This window comes from Mizuhopecten yessoensis, unplaced genomic scaffold (genome assembly GCF_002113885.1).
Source record: "Mizuhopecten yessoensis strain PY_sf001 unplaced genomic scaffold, ASM211388v2 scaffold2087, whole genome shotgun sequence".
Lineage (NCBI taxonomy): Eukaryota > Metazoa > Mollusca > Bivalvia > Pectinida > Pectinidae > Mizuhopecten > Mizuhopecten yessoensis.
In genome coordinates, this window is record NW_018404371.1 from 308,266 (window position 1) to 329,990 (window position 21,725).

Sequence of the window (21,725 nt, forward strand, 5' to 3'; positions counted from 1 at the left end):
TGTTTATGAGAATAGACTTAACGCATGGTCTACGTTGTGTTTTTAATGTTTATGAGAATTGACTTAACGCATAGTCTACGCTGGGTTTTTTATGTTTATGAGAATGGACTTAACGCATGGTCTACGTTGTGTTTTTTATGTTTATGAGCATAGACTTAACGCATGGTCTACGCTGTGTTTTTTTATGTTTATGAGAATGGACTTAACGCATGGTCTACGCTGTGTTTTTTTATGTTCATGAAAATCGACCTCACGCATGGTCTACGCTGTGTTTTTCTGTGTATGTGATGGGACTTTACGTTTTGTCCTAGTTGTAGTGTTCTCTATATGAGATCGAACTTAACACATGGTCTAAGTTGTTTAGTCTGTGTATAAGATTAAACATTTGGATGGTATTTGGTTCTGTATTTTTGTGTACGAGTTTGGAGTTTACGTATGGTCTTAATTTTGTTTTTCTTGGTTTGTGACTACGTTATATGTATGGTCTTAGTCATATTCGTCTGTATATGTACTTGGACGTTATGTATGGTGCTTTTCATTATTTATATAGTATGGTATATGTACAAGTATAAGCATATACACATTTTTAAAGGAAGTGTTGTGTATGGGCTGGGTCAATATGTATTATATTTGTAATTAAAAAGTATGTTTATGTTTGTTCATCGGCAATGTCTATTCATATCGGCATTTCGTCAGTGTATGTAACTGTATGTGTGAGGTCGCTGCGTATATGGCCATTATCAGTGTTAATCATTTTGGTAAATGAGACATAATGTGGGGATTACGGTGAAAGACAGGCGTTGTCGTCTGGCAGTTTGAATTTCTCAGTATACGCATAAACTTGGTAGTTTTCATTGCATACAGTGTAATAATTTGAATGGCTGTGGTAAATGGAAACAGTGTATGTATTTGAATGGTCCTCGTACATGTGTAGAGTGTATTAATGTGTATGACCTTGGTAAATGTTTACAGTGAATTAATTTGTATGACCGTGGTAAATGCATACGTTGTATATATTTGTATGACAGGTAAATGTGTAAATTGTATTTATTTGAAGGAACGTGGTAAATGTATACATTGTATTTATTTGTATGACCGTGGTAAATGTATACATTGTATTTATTTGTATTACCGTGGTAAATGTATACATTGTATTTATTTGTATGACCGTGGTAAATGTATACATTTTATTTATTTGTATGACCGTGGTAAATGTATACATTGTATTTATTTGTATGACCGTGGTATGTGTATACAATGTATTTATTTGTATGACCGTGGTAAATGTATACATTTTAATTATTTGTATGACCGTGGTACATGTATAAGATATATTTATTTGTTTCATCGTGGTAAATGTTTACAGTGTATTAATTTGTATGACCGTGGTAAAAGTTTACATTGTATTTATTTGTATAGTAGTGATAAATGTAAACAGTTTATTAATTTGTATTCCCATGGTTAGTGTTTTGGGTTAGACATGAACATTCATGTACATGTAACTGAGTGAAGAAATATTTTTGTTAGTAAAAATACTGTAGGCCTTTTTTTCAACAAATGGCGTCATTCGAAACTTACTGAAGGAAACGCTAATGTAACACGTGATGGGTTTTTGACTCAAGGCCATGAGACGCCTCTGTTCCCGAAATCCTGTTCCCTCTAGACCCCGGCAAAACATCTAACTTCATCACTGGTCTTGTATGCTATCAAACCGACTTAGACGGAGGATTAACGCTAATACTTCACCTGACGTTACGGTAATGGTACCGTTCACACGTTGCAGACCAAACTTTATCTCGTGTAACTGCCCGGGAGCTCTAATCTAGTAGACTATCGCCTGTTAAATTGATGTTACATACTGAGAAATGAAACTTGAATTCTAATACCGTGTTTTTTCATACCAAACGATTTCGACCGTTGTGTTGAGCCAGGGCATGCCATGATGACTACGAAAATGCCGTTCTTGCATGTCTTATTCTCATGTACTTTCTCCAAAGGCTCCACATAAATCACGCTTTTGTTCATATTTGTCCTCGTTTTATCTATTTTGAGTTCGAATCATGATGTTGTTGATCTGTTCAATATTTCCAACTTTTTTTATATGAATTTATATACATATAACATTACAACTGATGTATAAAAAAATGTATTCTCTGGTGTTATTTAAAGCATTTCATGAATAAGAGGTTATTCCTCAATAGGACACTGAACATTCTATTCTGTTGAAATTGGTCGATCCTAATAGCTTCGGGCGCGTCTATTGAAACCGACGTGAAACGTTAACACTCAACATAATTATCAGTGTGGAGATGATAAAATCATTGTTTATGAAAATTTCAATGTGTGACCCATGCAAGGAAAGTTATGCAAAGTTATCTTGTGTTTTTTTTTGTCTATTCCTGTCTAGAGATTTCAATATTTAACATGTGTCACAAAATTCACAGCTTCAAATATATGCAAGATTTTCCCAGACTAGTCAAATTGCACCATCTGCAAGCTGGCGACTACAGAGCCTTCAACTTTGTTATGACATAATCCAAGGATGTTAAGAACCTATGTAAAATGACTACGGCATTGGATTTCCAAGTATGCAAATTCTATATATATATGTTTCCACGGGAAGGAGACGTTTTGGAAAAACGATATTGCATTATGTTAGCAGTTTTTTCTACTTAACATAGGCATTTATGCTGTACTATACATTTTATGAATGGTTCTGTAAATACTGTTTACTTCCGTGATAAATAAAATATGGTTGTTATAAGGTTATAAATGAGTCAATATAAGTATCGACATTTTTACAGTGTCCACTTTGTGTCTTAATAAATTGCTTCCACGGGACGGAGACGATTTGGAAAAACGATATTGCATTATGTAAGCAGTTTTACGACCTAACATAGTCATTTATGCTGTACTATACATTTTATGAATAATTCTGTAAATACTGTTTACTTCCGTGATAAATAAAATATGGTTGTTATAAGGTTATAAATGAGTCAATATAAGTATCGACATTTTTACAGTGTCCACTTTGTGTCTTAATAAATTGCTGTTTGATAAGTGAAGTACCAGACACGGGGACTCTAATGCGATACACCATTGCTACACCAGGAAGAATCAAAATCTGAAAGAAAATGAATGGAGTTTGGGTGCAAAAAGGAAGCATTTCAGTAAAGTGGATATTGTGTCAGTTATTCTATGTAATGAATACATCCGGGAACGAGAAATATTGCATTTGCTTAAAGCATTGATGATAAATTGTATTTATTTTGTATTATGTTTTACGTATTTTTGATAATTATATCGGATTTTAATTTGGTTTTGAAACTTGTCAATAAAAGGAGAGGTGACAAAAATGAAATGCTTACGATTTTCGGCGCATTCGAATAGGACATTGAAGTGCATTCGAATGGAGGTGAAACAAGGGTTGGTCGAGGTACCTGAAATATACATACTTGTTTGGCCATGTTAAAACTATTTTGGCAACCTTCTATTGTAAATGAGTGCTCAATAGTTTCGTCGGTGTGAGGTTATAACGTACAAATCAAATACTTTTATACATCCTTTTAGGAAGGTTCTGGTAAACTTAGGCCATTAAAAAACATGTCATTCATAGAAAGCTAATCAACTTTCCTTCCGATGAGTTTTAAATTCAATACATGCTACAGTCCGGTTTTATACAATAACATTGAATTATATTGTATAAGTAACAGAATATAAAATCATGTAATGGAATATATATTTATTTGTACTTTATGCTAAAATATTTTTGCATTGGCTTAACTTTCACATGTTTTTGCCTTCCGAAGGCTAATCTATCATTCCATTGTAAAGTTGCAACACGCTGTACATGGGAATTATGGCCGAAGGGCTGACTAAACACTGGATTAGCAGGGACGTTACCAGGGAAGGGCGAAAGCTTCCCAGTATAGGGCAATATAGTGAAGGTATCGGTCGACGGTGGTTTTACGGATAAGAATATATCAGTGCTACAGTTCTCCTATGGCATCGTCATTTAGACTCAATTTTTGATAATTAAAAACCATTTAATGGTATTGATATTGCGCTAGTGGTCAGAAGAGAATTCGTTATGTGACGTTTATTATCAAAAACATCATACAAACAAAATTTTACGCCAAATAGTGTATCCCTAACAGGCTGCCTAATGGCAAGTCATGTACATGTGTACCAGGAAGCAATGTTGTACAGGTGCTAATGAGACCTTGGCACAGTCATCTGCAAAGTGACTATACATTTGACGTGTAAATGGCATTCCCACTAAACGAGACTCGGCATAAAGGCTTTTTTTTATCATTATGCATTCACATCGGAAACCCCGGACTCTGTTATAAAGGGTTCAATAAACGAAGGTTATAATAACTTGGTAAGTTGATGAGGCATGAGGACCCTCGGCAATATCATCCATCGGCCGTTATTTCATAGCTCTTTAAATTCCGATATAGAACTTTTACAGTTTCTAATTTCAAAACTGTGACATATACATGCATTGATGCACTTGGTCATTACTGGTCGCTATTGTTAAAACATTACCTGACTAACTGCTAATGAATAATAAAAACGTATAAAATGTCATTGATTTCAGGACATGCATGTCGCTTGATATGACCGGAGCCGTGTGGGGTTATCATATACCGATTAGTATAGGGGTATTGATGTATCGTCACTGTAAACCGGGTCCCGTAAGTACTTCTGACTTCCCTGTCTGTTCATGTTAGGCTCTATATATCACGAATTCGTACCGTCCATAGTTAGGTTTTGTTGTATTTGTTATTAGATAGCAAAATGCATTAAGTTGAACAATATAATGTATTCAATACAGTTTTAGAAAGGAAATGCAAAAATATCCCGTCATATTATTTATTTGATTTCTAGTGAACTCGTTAAGGATCCTTGTCCCTTCTGTAGCCAAATAATCAATAGTTACCTCCCCTTAAAATAATTTTGGATTTTTGCCTTCTGTAGGCAATTTATAAGAGAATTACACTGCCGTGTTTTATACATACAGTAACTCCCCTTACAACCCTGTTGTATATTTTACTTGTCAGACTGGTCCTGTAATCTGAGAGCGACCGAAGGTGGAGTGTTCGAATTCCTGCCTGACCCCGTTAGTAATTATAATAGATTAATATACATCAAGTGAAAATCCTGTAATCTGATTGGTAGTGAAATTGTTCATTTCACACTGTCACATTCGCTTCATCCTCGATATCCAGAGGTTTCGCTCAATTTCGCTCTCTGCACCCCTGGAATATGTCATAGCAAAATTGAAGGTAAAAAAAACTGACCAATCGCTAGGCTGATACCTATCCTTTGAAGATTACAAAGGCGAGACGCCCGACTTCAAAGCCAATCAATTTTACCGTAACCTGCCCGCGGATTCTTTTGATGTATATCAGAGGATCGAACTAGTCTTTTTGTCTCGTCAAGTTTGACAACAAGGTGGCGCACACTGAGCCTTCAATTTTTCTATGTCATATTCCAGGGGAGTAGAGAGCGAAAGTGAGCGTAACCACTGGATTGAGTAAATGGAAAGGTGCTTCCGAACGTCCTAGCGATGAGTGACAGTGTGTGTGACAGTGAAAAATACTGACCGTGAAAAGAAGATGCACGTGTGGATCGTTTCAGCCGCCATATTGATTTCGATATAATTTTACATTCATTAGATGTGACAGTGCACGTGCCTATGGTCACCCCGAGGGTATCACTGTCACCCGAGGGGATAATGTAGTGATTATACTACAGAATAAGTAATCAGACTTAATGTAATGTAATGTAATATTATACATGTACAGTAGTACTGAAATACTAATGTAAATTATACATGTACAGTAGTACTGAAATACTAATGTAAATTATACATGTACAGTAGTACTGAAATACTAATGTAAATCATGCATGTACAGTAGTACTGAGATACTACGGATATATAAACAACATTGCAGCGCTAAAACATTCAGATACGAATTTCCACGAACTTCCATGTAATGAATTGGGTAATATTTTAAAGTCAAAAGGTATCAGCTACTCCAAATAAGAATAATGGGGAGCTAGAACACCTATGATAGCAAGCAGACATGTTAAATTGGCCAGATATTGAAAAAGAGGAAGAAGCTAAAGCGTCACAGTTGTGAAGGACCGTCAGCGGCGTACAGAGTATCGTGTGTTACCTTTATGTAAATGAAATGTCAGAAGGCTTGTTTTGAACGAACAATTTGATTGGAATGTCATTGCTAAATGCATTTGATGTGACCTCTATTCCTGTTAGTTATTTTGTTGGTTCAATACAGTGAAGGGGGGGCATATTGTTTACACATGCCCCCGTATCCTCGCATTCTCTCGCGAGACTTGTACATTTTCCGGCAAGAACTCTTCGAAGGGGAGTAACTCGTGGATGGTCGCGATAACATCTATTGTTCGCGAGTGTATACGAAGCGAACACGTGGCTAGCGAAGATCCGTTTGCACCAAACATGTACATTTTGTGCAACAAGACGTTATTTCTACCAGACTCGAGAACTAGCATGACATTTTTGAGAAGTAACAAAGACAGGACACTTGGGTACAAGCAAACGCATTAAACCCAATAGCAATACATTGATTGGGCGTCTAATCATAGTCTTTAAGTGCGTATTGACACATCTTGATTGACTAAATCACGTTTACACTCATTTTGCGTGACGTAGCCATTCTAACAGCAATTATAGATCGTGTCGGTTAAGTAAAATAGAGATCAATTGTAACATATCTTTTTTTTTTTTTATTATTCCGTGACATAATCTCCATTTTTATTAGTTCAAAGTAGCCTTAAATACATTGTTATGTACATGTAAAAAAGTGTTTACTTTAGTAGTAATAAAATATTATTGTGAAAACGTTATTCGTGTCCGAATTTTAGCAAAAACCTTATCACAAAACACACTTTGTTACAGCAATTGCTCTTTGATAAATTAAGCGTAGGTAACGGGAAATCTAATGTGTTATCGAATCGTTATTCGCTATCAAAGTCTTAAAAGAATTATTGGAGGATACAAATATGGGTTATATTTAGCAAAATACAGTGTCGTGGGTTCTATGTGTTAAAAAACCCGCGAAACATAGTGATAAATCAACAGCTTAACATCCTGCTACAAAATAGCTATGGTCATCTAATTAAGGATCCCCGTACCACTGTCGAAAACTGTAAATAAATATTGAAAGCAAAACATACGTTGCGGGATTTATATGAGATTGGTTTGGGTTTATAGGGTTTAACGTCCTATTCAACAGCTAAGGCCAAACAAAAATATAAATAACAACAGTGTTCTGAGTGTTAAAATCCAACAGAGATAACAGGATTCGAACACTGAACTTCAGATTGTTATATATAATCGCTCTAATCCATTGAGCTACCTTGTCTCCGGATATTATCCGGATATTATCAAAACGGAAGTTATAGAACAAACTACAGTACAGTGGAGAATTGATCCGTATGGACAAGTTTTTGGATGTGGATGAAAACCGGAGTACACGGCGAAAACCAGCAACCAGCGAGAAGTACCTGGCGACTACCCCACGAGGGTCTCGAACCCGTGACCCAGTGGTGGAGGGCTAGTGGTAAGTCTGACCACAGCGGCCCCTTAAACAGTGATAATACAAGTAGAGTAGAAGTTAATTGTATGCATATCTTGTCGAAGTTATACCGACAATCTTGAATCATCAACGGAATCATTGTTTTCATCAGAAATCATATCCATCACATCCGTTTTCATACTTGTTCGCTTTATTTATCGGACCTCAAGCTGTCGTGGTATGTACGCTGCACTCAACTATGTAATGACTGAATGATTGCGATTATACATGCTTCGTCCGAAAGTGACAAATTATAGATACGATTCCCAAATGAAGGTTTTATTTTATTGATACAAAATACAATAGAATACAAGTTGTAATGCAATATGAAACGAAATCAGAGTTTGTTCATTGAATATGTTTCAAAAATACAATATAAATTGATCATAGAATCCTTTATATTGTTTAACGTAATACGTTTTGTTTATTATTTGTTCAGCTATGGAAAATAAATGTTTGTACATGTATGTTTCATATTGAATAAGTAAAGATAAGAAGAATGTTAAACGATACTATTTAAATGAGGTTAATTGAATTGTAAACGAGACGGCGGCCGTTCTTGCCCTTCTCTGATTAAGATAACATTTGTCTGACTCTCTGTGAGCTCTATACTTATGACTAGTGCTGACATTCTAAGACTGATACTACCTATACGTAGACCTAGCGCTGAAGGCGATAACCATGCCTACTATCTGCCACACGTATGCCGTGATTCGCCACCCCTAATATGCCATTACAACGCCGAATGTGATTGGCTGACGGCGCTGCTGATGTTGAATCGCGACTGTACGGTTTGTACAATGGAGTGTAGTACGCACGTGGAAAGTATAGGATGTGATAGTGTTATATGTTAATCAATGTCTCCAAATCGATGGCCACTGATTACCTGACAGCTTCTATGTGTTGGGATACATTACACGTTAAAGTTATGTTAATTATGGTCACCGAATCAATGCTTACGTCGTTATAACGACTACCTGTAAGGAGGGGTGGTGTTCAAACCACGTGACATGGATACATTATGTCCCGCTAGAAATGTTTACCGTCGGCTTTTGGCGACAGAAACAATGAGATAACTGTGTATAAACGAACGCACATAGTTGACCTTAGAACACAGTGCGGGGGTTCAGCTCAGCTACTTAAAGGGCCCTGTCCACTTCGGATTGACACACGGACCAGAGGAGGTATTACCAGATAACATGCTATACGAAAACCCAACACCCTCCCAACGCTGCACACACAACGTAAACTGATAGCTGGACATCCATGGAATCTTTACAAAATTCCTTTGGATTTTAAACAAATTATTTACCTATGTAGACCAGAGTTAATTAATTTTCTTCAAACCTGAACAAAGAGCAACGAAAGTTTTTAGTACCAAGAATTGACTAATTCAGTTCGTTTTAAGAATTATTTGTATTCAAGAAAACATTTTTTAACTAAGACGTGTGTATTGAAGAAAAAAGACAAAATCGAAGATCATCCGGAACTGTACTCTGAGGACGGTATCAGAACTTAGAAGAACATCGCTATGTTTACCAAGTTTGTGATTGTGACTATATTCTGTTGGACGACATTGGTCAATTGCGGACCAGTCAAGCACGATACTCCGGTGAGCAGCACAGACAACCAGCCGAAACGTGTCCAACGATCTACACCTCAGGTTAGTACCTACATTCTATAATCAGATGTGATACCTTAATTCTATAATCAGATGTGATACCTTAATTCTATAATCAGATGTGATACCTTAATTCTATAATCAGATGTGATACCTTAATTCTATAATCAGATGTGATACCTTAATTCTATAATCAGATGTGATACCTTAATTCTATAATCAGATGTGATACCTTAATTCTATAATCAGATGTGATACCTTAATTCTATAATCAGATGTGATACCTTAATTCTATAATCAGATGTGATACCTAAATTCTATAATCAGATGTAATACCTTAATTCTATAATCAGATGTGATACCTAAATTCTATTATCAGATGTAATACCTTAATTTTATAATAAGACGTGATACCTAAATTCTATAGTAAGACGTGATACCTAAATTTTATAGTAAGATGTGATACCTAAATTCTATAGTAAGACATGATATCTTAATTATATAATAATACATGTACGTGATTCCTAAATTCTATAATAAGACGTGATACCTAAATTCTATAGTAAGATGTGATACATTATTTATATAATAAGATGTGATACTTAAATTCTATAGTAAGACATGATATTTTAATTATATAATAATACATGTACGTGATTCCTAAATTCTATAGCAAGACGTGATACCTAAATTTTATATTAGATGTGATACCTAAGTTCTATAGTAAGACGTGATACATACATTCTATATTCAAACGTGATACATAAATTCTATAATCAGACGTGATACTTTAATTCTATAATAAGATGTAATACATAAGTTCTATAGTAAGACGTGATACATACATTTTATAATCAGACGTGATACCTAAATTCTATAATAAGACGTGATACCTAAATTCTATAATAAGACGTGATACCTAAATCATATAATGAGATGTGATGCCTTAAGTCTATAATAAGACGTGATACCTAAATTATATAATAAGACGTGATACCTAAATTCTATAATAAGACGTGATACCTAAATCACATAATGAGATGTGATGCCTTAAGTCTATAATCAGACGTGATCCATATCATGAGAACTACTCCCCGCCTTTCCTCACCTACATGTTTGTTGTACGGGATGGTTCTATAGACGGGCCATCTCTATCAGTTTAACTAAATAACTACCATACACAGCACACGCCGGCAACACAGTTATGTCAACATTAAATACATACAAATCCAACATTGCTTGTCGACTGAATCTGTTACTGCCGTATGTTACATAGGTTATATAAGTGACAATCAATATGCAATTGATTCACGTGCTTATATTCTTTTTACCTACATTTTATATTCCCATTTTTGTTTTCCTTTTAAAGAACCGTTTTAAAGGTTAATATGTTTCCAGCCGTCTTCAAGCGAATAACAAGAAAATGTTACTTGCGATCAACATTACTTGTTGATAGCGAATAATATTATCTCAGTGGCAGTCTTGAATTTCGTTAAAGTAAGGCAGTATAGTATATCTATTAAGTCTTATGATGGCAACACACTGTATTGTCACATCATTCAAGCATTTTAAAAAGCATTGTCACAAATTGAAGACTAAAACGACTAATAATACAAGCTTAAAATGCATAAGCACGTTGACGCGGATACCACGCTTGACCTTACTTTCAGTGCTTCAGTCTGCTAAACCGTTGAAATATCTTTTATAACGTGATGTGGGTTCGTTCCTTAACTGCGAAGTGATGATTCTTAGTCCGAACATCGATATTAATATGATGAATAGGGCTGTCACAATATATAGGCAAACCGATATTCAACAATACACAGGCATATCGTATCGTATCACAATACACAGGCATATCGTATCGTATCACAATACAGAGAGAAATATTGTTGCATCACAATATTTAAAAGAATCTTACTGTGATGTATCTGTAGGATGTCTTAACTGTCAATTGCTAAACATTCTAACAAACACATGCCAGTTACCTTACACAGGGTTTTACTATTGGGAAGAAGCTGAGATTTCACAATAAATGGTTAGTTAAATAAAATGAAATCTTAACCTATGTGATCCTTGTGATATATGGTTCAGTTTGATGATATTCTGAAAGCATTTCTCTTTATATTAAGCACACTTTTCCTGTGACAGGATATCGTGGTAAATATAAGAATATATTTCATCTCTGTAGCAAAATATCGTGATAAACTCCAGGCGTATTGCAACACCTTTAAAGATAAACATTAAAAGGTGCCGGAAGTCAACATGATTACAACTAGATAATCGAAACACATTTTTTCGCTTCTGTGATTAATGATGGTCCATGATGTGTTCCTTTTTGTTTTGATGTCTCCTGAATGGGACCTTTTCCGCTTATCAAACAGATAGCGTGGAGTATGGGTAAAACTCGATGGTTTGTCTTCCCATACCGTTAATGATTAGTTTATTCTTAAAACTGAATAATTTGGCAATGTGCATCAGAAACTATGCGCTTTCATGTGTGATTTTTATTTTACCCGATCCCGATACGTATAGTTGACAATTGAACCGAATAGCAATTGCTGGAAGGACAGGTCGTATTCTGTGTCAGTCATATGGTAACAACCTGACTTTTATAAAGTATTTAGAGAATAATCAGTTCTCACGATGATTCAGATGTAACGAATTGTTTTTGTAACGGTTGATGATGTCGTAAAAGCTAAAAGCTTCCTCATTTGTAAAGTATACTTTAATTATTCCTGATTAAGTTATTAAGAGACTAACATGAAATGTCAAACGCTACCGATGAAAAAAGCATAAAGAGACACAAACATGTATTTAATATAATTACAGTGTATAATGCCTGCCGCTGGTATGAATGTATACATTAACAGTGCGTAATGACAGTCGTTCAAAGTGTGGCAATTGGACATTTTGTGATCCGTTATTGGAGGAAATCGTCAATATGCTTTAAAAGATGGAGACCAGCCGACAGAATTGACTGTTACGGAACCCAATGACCACTGAAAAGGTCTGAATAATTCATCAAAACACAGAAAATACACCTTTCCTATAAAAAGCTTTTATTGCGAATAATAATGTTTTTGGACAATTCCAGCATGATCAGCATCACGTGTGTCGCCTTAGGGGTGTTATCCTTCACCATGACGTCAAGCGTTACATAAATATTGTCTTTCTAATTCAAAAATGCTTTCCTTAAATCATAGCTTTCAAAATCCACACTTGTCCCTCATTCACAACTTAAAGAGTTTAATTTGGAAGAGTAGGACGCTAACATGAAAACAGAAGAAAGTGTTTTAACATGATCGTATTCATATTGTGTAAAACCATACAGTGGCGACAACCGACCCATAAGTATGGCGACACGTAATGGGGTGTTGAACACCGGCTAGTGAATATAAATGGCGACTACATTAAGGGTAAAGGTATATTGGCTAGTTTTCTTTTTCTTTGTCGTTATCTTGAGAGTATATGTTTGCCTACAATATCACTCTTTATTTTCGTAACATCTCTAGTGATGATAGGCCATTAGGAACATACAAAACGATGTAAGGTAAAAAAAAAAAAAAAAAAAAAAAAAGTTAAATAATTTAAGAAAAGAACTTTTCGTGTGTGGAAATCTTCGCGTTGTGACTCTTAAAGTGATTGCGGTTGGCACTCACCTATAGTGTATACAAACATATTCACCATTTGATGTTATCGCGCTTACACAATGCGAAAATATCGAACAAAAATGGCACTTTTACAGTATACCAGTGTTAATACTCCAAGAATTTAAAGTTGATAAAAAAACATTAACATGAACAGAAGACACCCCAAAAAAAAAGGACATACATTGATCTCTATAAACCCATTACTTGTAGTCAAGCTGTTATGCGATGTTATTACACAATCATGTTGTTATAAGATGTAAACAAATATTTATGACGCCATAAAGGCCATAACGAAGGCGCAGATGAACAGTTAATTTACAGTAAAACTGTTGGATTTTTCATTAATAGTGCAGAGCAGTCTAAACATTATGGTTGAGTGTATAATATCATACACATTATGTCGTTCCCGTTACATTTTATATCGTTTTTAAACTTGCTAAGGCCGTTTTATCAATAAAAACTAAAACTATGACCTCCCGTCTAAGATCTTTTATACTTCACTGTCTTATTTATAAATATTTGTGCTTTACAGCCCTGAGGCACATTAAGCTTAAGATCATAAAGGGAACTAAAATGGTAACATGGCAATACCTTGAGTTGTAAAAGGATGCCAGTTCAGAAATGAAAACGGTAATGTAGACAGATAAATATATAGGCAATTTTAGGATTCCTTTCGCCACCTGTTGGCTTGATGGGTCTTCCTCTTCCCAATTGCCAACATGGGATTCAATTGTGAGATTTACATTTAGAAAGAACTGCAAGAACATATCTTAATAAGCAACATAAAACTACAAATGAAGTTATCTATATAATAAAAGAGCGCCCTGTCTATCATGGGTGTTCTTATGTCCTCATAAACAGCTTGACTGTATTTACGTGTAGTATGTATGGCTAACGTTAATTTATTGGCCTCAAACTGAGACAATATACAGAGTTTATGTATGATTGAATGCAATTTCAAACCCTCAATAGCTCCCTTGGCAGCAGGAATGTCAAATGACCCTTGACATTTAGTGATTTCTGAAGTTTAAAAACACTTTCCGTGGTATTTAGAGGGTTGTATCAAATCAAGCTGACATTTTTATTTCAAACCCAAGAGTGAAATCTTATTTTGAGAGTTCAATTGTATTATCTGTTTGAAGGGTGTACTGTTAGCTTTGGCATCTTCTGCATTGGTTTTTTCAGTACATCAACTTAGATAGCTATATCATATTAACCAGAGAGGTAATGCTATTGTGTGTACAATTTTAACGCAAACAGTATACGTCAGCTTTCATCAAGCTAAAGGAGCTCTATCATTATAACATAACTTCTTTGAAATCCTATGTGTTACGTCTACCTACGTTCTGTGCACCCGTGGCATATGTCACGACAAGCTCAGTATGTAACACTTGCGGACGATTTGATCCTTTGGTGTACGCAAAAAAAACACGCAGTTGCATAACGGTAACATTGACCGGCTGTGAAGTCGGTTGATGGCCCGCTGTAATCTTCAAAGGACAGCTATCACAGGTGTCTGCCTTTTCATACCTAACACAAATCAAGTCCGTCCAGCTACAGGGTAACTGCGTGCCTTCAGTTTTGTCATGTCATATTACAGGATCGATTAGAGTAAGTAAGTAAAATGATTTATTAAAGTCTCACATGTTTTATTATACATACACAAAACACAGTATTTACACAAGGTAATATTAAAACATCCGGCCAATTCTGACTACGAGACACTATACAATCTACATATATGCATTTCATTTGTGTGTCACCTGTAACGGGAGGCGACTTATAGGTATTACTTTGTCGGCGTCGTCATCGGTTGCGTCGTCCGAAACAAGGGTTTCCGTGCGATAACTTGAGTTTCTGTGGGCTGATTGAACTCAAACCTGGTACACTTATTGCATACTAATATAGCTCGGACAGGTTCGCCTTTCATAGGTTTACATGCGTTTTTGGTCGAGAAATGTCCCTTTTATTGGGCATTGTGTAGGAAATGCAAGAACTTTTTTTATTTTTTTAATCAATTCCTTTCAATGTTAATACGATAATTCTAGAGGAAATAATGTTGTTTTTTTTGTTTTTTTTTTGTCGAGTTTCAACTTTCCGCGTTTTGGCATATCGCATAAAAGCGCTGAGCAGGGGACACATCACCTACCGTGGAATTCTTGTTGTCATTAAAAGCTGGTAACACCAAATATGTTCATTACAATTGTCAAATCATTATATTTCAGAGTTATTAAAACATTGTCTCCGTCTATACATTTTATAAAGAGCAACTGCAATGGACAATGTACATTTTCTTCATTCATTACAAATATGAGTTTCTGTTGAGAATTAAAAACTAAGAAAAATGGATTAAAAATTGTGGCTTGGTCAAACGATGTTTTCCTGATATCATAAAAATCATAAAAATTACAATCAATTTAAAAGTTCATTTCATCTTCTAAACAATAAAAAGATTGACCGTATGTACCTCGATTACAAACGTTATAGAACAAATATGTATAAATGAACTGTTCTAGGCTTAGCCTTTGTACTGGATAGAAAACATAGCAAATATACATCTCTTTCTTTAACTCATTCACCCCCGAAGAAACATTTTAACTATTCCAATTCAAAGGTTGGAAAAGTCCATTTATAAATTTCAGGGGTGAATGAGTTATATTGAGACAATTCGAGTATAGGAATACTTTTACGAATATTCGGTACGTTATACATACACAATGTATCCTATAATGGTTGTGATACATTTTATCATATTTAAACGATTAGATGTTTACGGTACAAACTCCTGGACGATAAAGTCAACTCATCTGTATTCGTAAAGGAACTGACATGCAGTTTCGCCAACGACGACAAAAGGACGAATTAAAACATTGAGGTTATAATTGGTTTCAACAACAAATGCAAAGCGGATTCGTAAAATTTTATACAATAATGCAGATAACCTTCAAGCACGTTTTAAAAAGCCACTACTCATAAAACGTATCTTAGCGAGTCAATGTGATGTGCTCTTTAACAATGGTTTGTCAAATTACAGTTATATAACGCTGTTACCATTCAGAGTAAACAGTTAAAAATGATACCTAGATATGTACATAAAGCTTAGCACTGGGTCAATACATTGTCACTGTATCATATAGCTGGATAGATTCTTATAGCATTCGATTTATATTTTCGTTTATTAAGTAGTATCTTATGCGTAAAATGTACTGAATCATTGCTGTATTTGGATGACATTTTATCGATACAATCGAAACTCGTTGTCCGTTGTATCTTGTGCTTTAGATCAAGTTACTTTACTTAAGTTGATGTTGCTTACTGTTATATTGTTGATTGTTTACGTTTTGAATTATTTTTATTTATTTACTTACTTATACCTAGAGGAAAGGGGTTCATAAAGAGGGTTTCCATCTGGTCGCTTTTCATAAATCCAAAACGATAATAAATCAATCAATTTAGCTGCGTTTACTTTAACCATTTATCCATAGATGATAAATCACAGCCGCATTTAAACTTTTAGACACTTGCAGTTGGAGGACAAATTATTTAATCCACTTTTCTCTAAACAACAAACTACTTTTATAGCTAGGATTAAATAGATAAATGTTGTACGTTAGATGTTTTACATTTAAATTGGTTTTAATGAAACCTTCATATTTCGAAAAAACTTCAATCCTTTTAGCCAGTAGTGCCAGAGGTGAGTCTTTTTTGATTAAATAGTAATATTTTTTGGCTTTCTTTTCGCATCAACAATCTATTTTAAAGGTGCTTCAAATTGTTTTCATATCCACCGACTTCGAACAAAAGTGATGTTGTAAAGTCCACCTCTAGATATGTTTAACATAGAATGCATCTGTACACATGATCTTAAGTATAGATAGATATTCCGCAATAGTTTAACCGATAAGATAATATTTTGTTAAGCTGTTGGACAATCTATATAGTGACTTTGAGCCAAATAACGCACATACATTGATTGCCCATTGTTGATAGATATATGTATATGTGCATGTTTCATTTTGCTAGTGAACGTTGTAACGAGTTGAAACCTAGCTGCTGTCAGCTGTGAGGTCAAAGGTCAAGAGTACTTCACGCCGGATGTGCTGAAAGACAAGGTTCTTGCTCCTGGAGCTTTGGTCAACGTGTGTCAAAAATTTGTTATCAATGTGCATAACAGATATTTCTTATCTTGCGATAACCGTCCAACAAATAATATGTTTAGGTTTTACCTGTCTCGCTAAATTTACATATGAAAAGGAGTTTATGGAGAGATATGTTCTGTTCGTCCCACATATCGTTCCGCTTAATATTCATTTTAAATCGACATTTCCACATTTCTCTTTCAGTTATAACACTACTTTTCTGCTACGTTTAAAATGACTTCGAAGAATAAACTGCAATTCCAAAAGCCATAGACAACTGGTATCAATGAAGAAGTGTTAGGCTCGAAACTATATATAAAGTCGCTTAAAATAGAACGATTTTGCTATATGAGATTACTGATAAAGGTCAACATAACGGGGCCGTTCGATTCAGGTAGCCCTCCGTCGTTACATTTGTTTAGTTTGAGTGAAGAGCCGGCAACGTTTGTTGGTCTTTCGGGTACGCAGATCGAGTTGTTTGTTTGGCCTCTCGTGCCTATACTCTACCTTCACTTATTGCATATTACAACGATTCGTGTAGGTGTTAACACTACTTTTGGGATTCCAATTAGAGTTTACAAAGTACAGACCATTTACATCATGTTTTCTTTTACACATGGGTACCTACTGACAAATTCATTTTAGCGTAATAAGAAATCTGAATATATGTCGCTCTAAACACACCAGCCAACATGTGACATTCTATAAGTCATCATAATTGATTGTAAATTGAAAACATCGAGGCGCGCTCAACTGAGAATACAGTCAAAAATTCCACGCGCTGGAATATTATATCTCCGATAAGATATCAACACAAACATCAAGATTAAATTTTCGGATCAGAACGGACGCCTGTGGATTCGAAATCTGGCAATGGTCCTGTATGTGTGCACTGATAGCAATTACTGTCTTTATCTTTAGTCTTAACTGTCTCGGTACATCAACATCAACTCAGCGGCGTTTTGATAAATGACCTTTCACTCCGATAAAGTCAATTAATGTACACAAAAACAGTGTGTGTACAACATAGGAGTGTAGTTTAATAACGAAGAGGGCATGGCCGTATAACTTTAAATATCTCTTACTGCCAGAAATTTAACTATTTTCCGGCCTAACTATAGCTTTGATAAATCATTTCTGAAAAGAAAACCATAGCTTGTGGGACCTTAATGAAAACAAATAATGACGATATTATATACACCCTAACTATATATAACTTGGATTAAACGAAGTAAACACAAACGAATTTTAATCGTATTGGATAGGTGGTGTCGGCAGTTTTAGTTCAGGGGTGATAATTCTGTCGAAAAAGGTTAATCCTAAATTGCAGGAAGTCGTGAAATCACCTAATTGCAGAAATATCTAACACTAACACTGCGCATTAGGTAATGTCATACACTTTTCCCAACGTAACTAAAACTAGCATTCCGTCTTTTCATATGACCAACGTCAGGACGAAATGAATAGTATTAGATAAAGTATAGGTTTAAAATCCTATCAGATGGTATCGGTTATTGTACGTGTCGATCGGATCGGCTTGCCGGCTATTAACACAACCCTCTAATGGTGCCCATTGTGAGACCTTGTTCAGAAGAATGATGTATTAAAATGAAGCGAATATAGACCATTGTTTTGACAAAAATTGAAATTAAGTTGGCTCTTTATTCATTTATAAGATCGTATGTACCTTAATTAATGACTAAATTCCTCAGCACACAGTCTATAAGGAATCTTTGATATCGGACCTTTGCCTTGCCAAGAAATTACATCAAATGTTAATTTCTGTTCGGATTTGATGGGTTGTTTGTTAAAAGGACTAAAACTATTTTATAAAGAATCTTCACGTGCTTTTTTTGTCAACATATCTGCATTACTCTCATTTTTCATTTATAAGATATACAATGTTAAATACAAGGGCCGAGTTTGCTACATCTCAATAAAAAAAAAATAGAAGTAGATATTAGAATATTCGAAGCTTTTTTTCCACTGGCATTTGAAGTACATTGTATATGATGAATCAGTACAAAGTCTTTCATGTCTTGTGCTATGGTAAAGATGGAAAATTTGCTATTTCTTTTTAGAGATGGGTTTTTTTTCAGAAACATTGTTTTTGAACTCTGCAATAACAGCAACTTACACAGTAAGTGTGGAGTATAAGGGACAAGTGTTCTATATGTATCTCCTGGTGCCCAAAGAAAAACCTTTATGTAGAAGATTTACTATGATTAAACTCGAAAATACATTATAATGTGGACACATGATTTGCGGAAATATTGTAAACGATTAAAATTGTGAAAATCAAATTCCCGAAAAATGTGTATGATATTAATAATATTTGCTGAGATATCATCTTGAAAACAAATTTCTTGTTGAAAGATAGTATTATCTGATACCAAATGGTGTGTTGTGTATCAATTTAACTCTACACACGAATTCGATACTTCCCTAATGAATCTTGTTTGATCTTTCTGTTAAATAAGTATGCAGCAATAATTAATAACACATAATTTCTTCCTATATGTGGTATAACAATCATACGGAAGTATATCGCTCTTGACGACATGTATACAAAAGAATATACGGAAATATTAGATAAGGTTTCAATTCCTGAATTCTGATTGGCTACGACGTCGTCACGTGTGAATCAATTATTTAGTATAAAGAATCGATATGAATTAATTTAGAAACAGCAAGTCATCATAGTTCTTTTTGGGGTACATTTTACTTCAATTGTGATGTGAATTTTCTTACGTTCCGTTTTTTTAATGATAATAAATCCCCATAATTTCATTTCGATTTAACAGTTTAAAAGGACTTAGTGCATTTAGTTATGTATTACCTTTAGTATCTTTATTTTTCCAGGACAATACTAGGTGTACTTATGATTGGTCCAAACAATATTCATCAGTTACTGATGTTAGGTGAGGTGAATATGTAGTTTTATGAACCACATATATCGGTTAATATCACTTTTCAGATTCATTTGATGCTCCTATTTCTAGCGTGTTTAGGTAATGTTCTGATACTTTCATTACCTAGGACCTCATTGATTCGATTTTAACTATGTTTGGTGTATTATTTGTGATATAAACAGCTTAATAACGTCACTTGAATGTAACTTCATGTGAAGGTTTTTTTTCCTTGGCGTTTTATAAGGTTTCAACAAGTTAGTTGATGAAAACAGCATACTTTCCTATTTGAAATAGCACTTAAAGTCTCTCTAGAAGACATTTTCTATAAATCATCTGAGGTCGAAGATTCAGAAAGATGACCAACAATGAAATAAAAAGGTTCTGCTATTGTTTTTTTCTCATTGCATAAAGTGTTACATTGTATATTATGTACCATAACAATTGCAGTATAAACTTTCAAAACATTTTTTACACAATATCTACCAGTAAAAATGCTTAACAACATTGTACTATACAGTCCTTAATACTGCAGGGTAAATCACAACAATACGACATTGTAGTATACATGTGTACTGATAGTACAATACTTCAGGGTAAATCACAACAATCCGACATTGTACTATACATGCGTACTGATAGATCTTAATACTGCAGGGTAAATTACAACAATACGACATTGTACTATACATGCGTACTGATAGATCTTAATACGGCAGGGTAAATCACAACAATACGACATTGTAATATACATGTGTACTGATAGACTTTAATACTGCAGGGTAAATCACAACAATACGACATTGTACTATACATGTGTACTGACAGTACAATACTTCAGGGTAAATCACAACAATACGACATTGTAATATACATGTGTACTGATAGACCTCAATACTGCAGGGTAAATCACAACAATACGACATTGTACTATCCATGTGTACTGAGTGTACAATACTTCAGGGAAAATCACAACAATACAACATTGTACTATACATGTGTACTGATAGACCTCAATACTTCAGGGTAAATCACAACAATACGACATTGTAATATACATGTGTACTGATAGACTTTAATACTGCAGGGTAAATCACAACAATACGACATTATACTATACATGTGTACTGATAGTTCTTAATACTGCAGAGTAAATCACAACAATACAACATTGTACTATACATGTGTTCTGATAGACCTCAATCCTGCAGGGTAATCACAACAATACGACATTGTACTATACATGTGTACTGACAGTACAATACTTCAGGGTAAATCACAACAATACGACATTGTAATATACATGTGTACTGATAGACCTCAATACTGCAGGGTAATCACAACAATACGACATTGTACTATACATGTGTACTGAAAGTACAATACTTCAGGGTAAATCACAACAATACGACATTGTAATATACATGTGTACTGATAGCCCTCAATACTGCAGGGTAAATCCCAACAATACGACATTGTACTATCCATGTGTACTAAGTGTACAATACTTCAGGGAAAATCACAACAATCCAACATTGTACTATACATGTGTACTGATAGACCTCAATACTTCAGGGTAAATCACAACAATACGGCATTGTACTATACATGTGTACTGATAGATCTTAATACTGCAGGGTAAATCACAACAATACGACATTGTAATATACATGTGTACTGATAGACCTCAATACTGCAGGGTAACTCACAACAATACAACATTATACTATACATGTGTACTGATAGACCTTAATACTGCAGGGTAAATCACAACA

At 34.7% G+C, this 21,725-nt stretch overlaps 1 protein-coding gene across 1 annotated transcript in view; it reads left to right on the forward strand.

Annotated features, from left to right (window-relative positions):
- The first annotated feature begins 8,429 nt into the window (after positions 1–8,429).
- LOC110445124 (feeding circuit activating peptides-like) overlaps positions 8,430–21,725 on the forward strand; it is a 55,522-nt gene continuing 42,226 nt past the window's right edge. Inside the window, exon 1 of the mRNA XM_021489541.1 lies at positions 8,430–9,291. Within this exon, the coding sequence (XP_021345216.1) occupies positions 9,160–9,291 (132 nt within the window). The 5' untranslated portion in view covers positions 8,430–9,159. The remainder of the gene's footprint in view (positions 9,292–21,725) is intronic.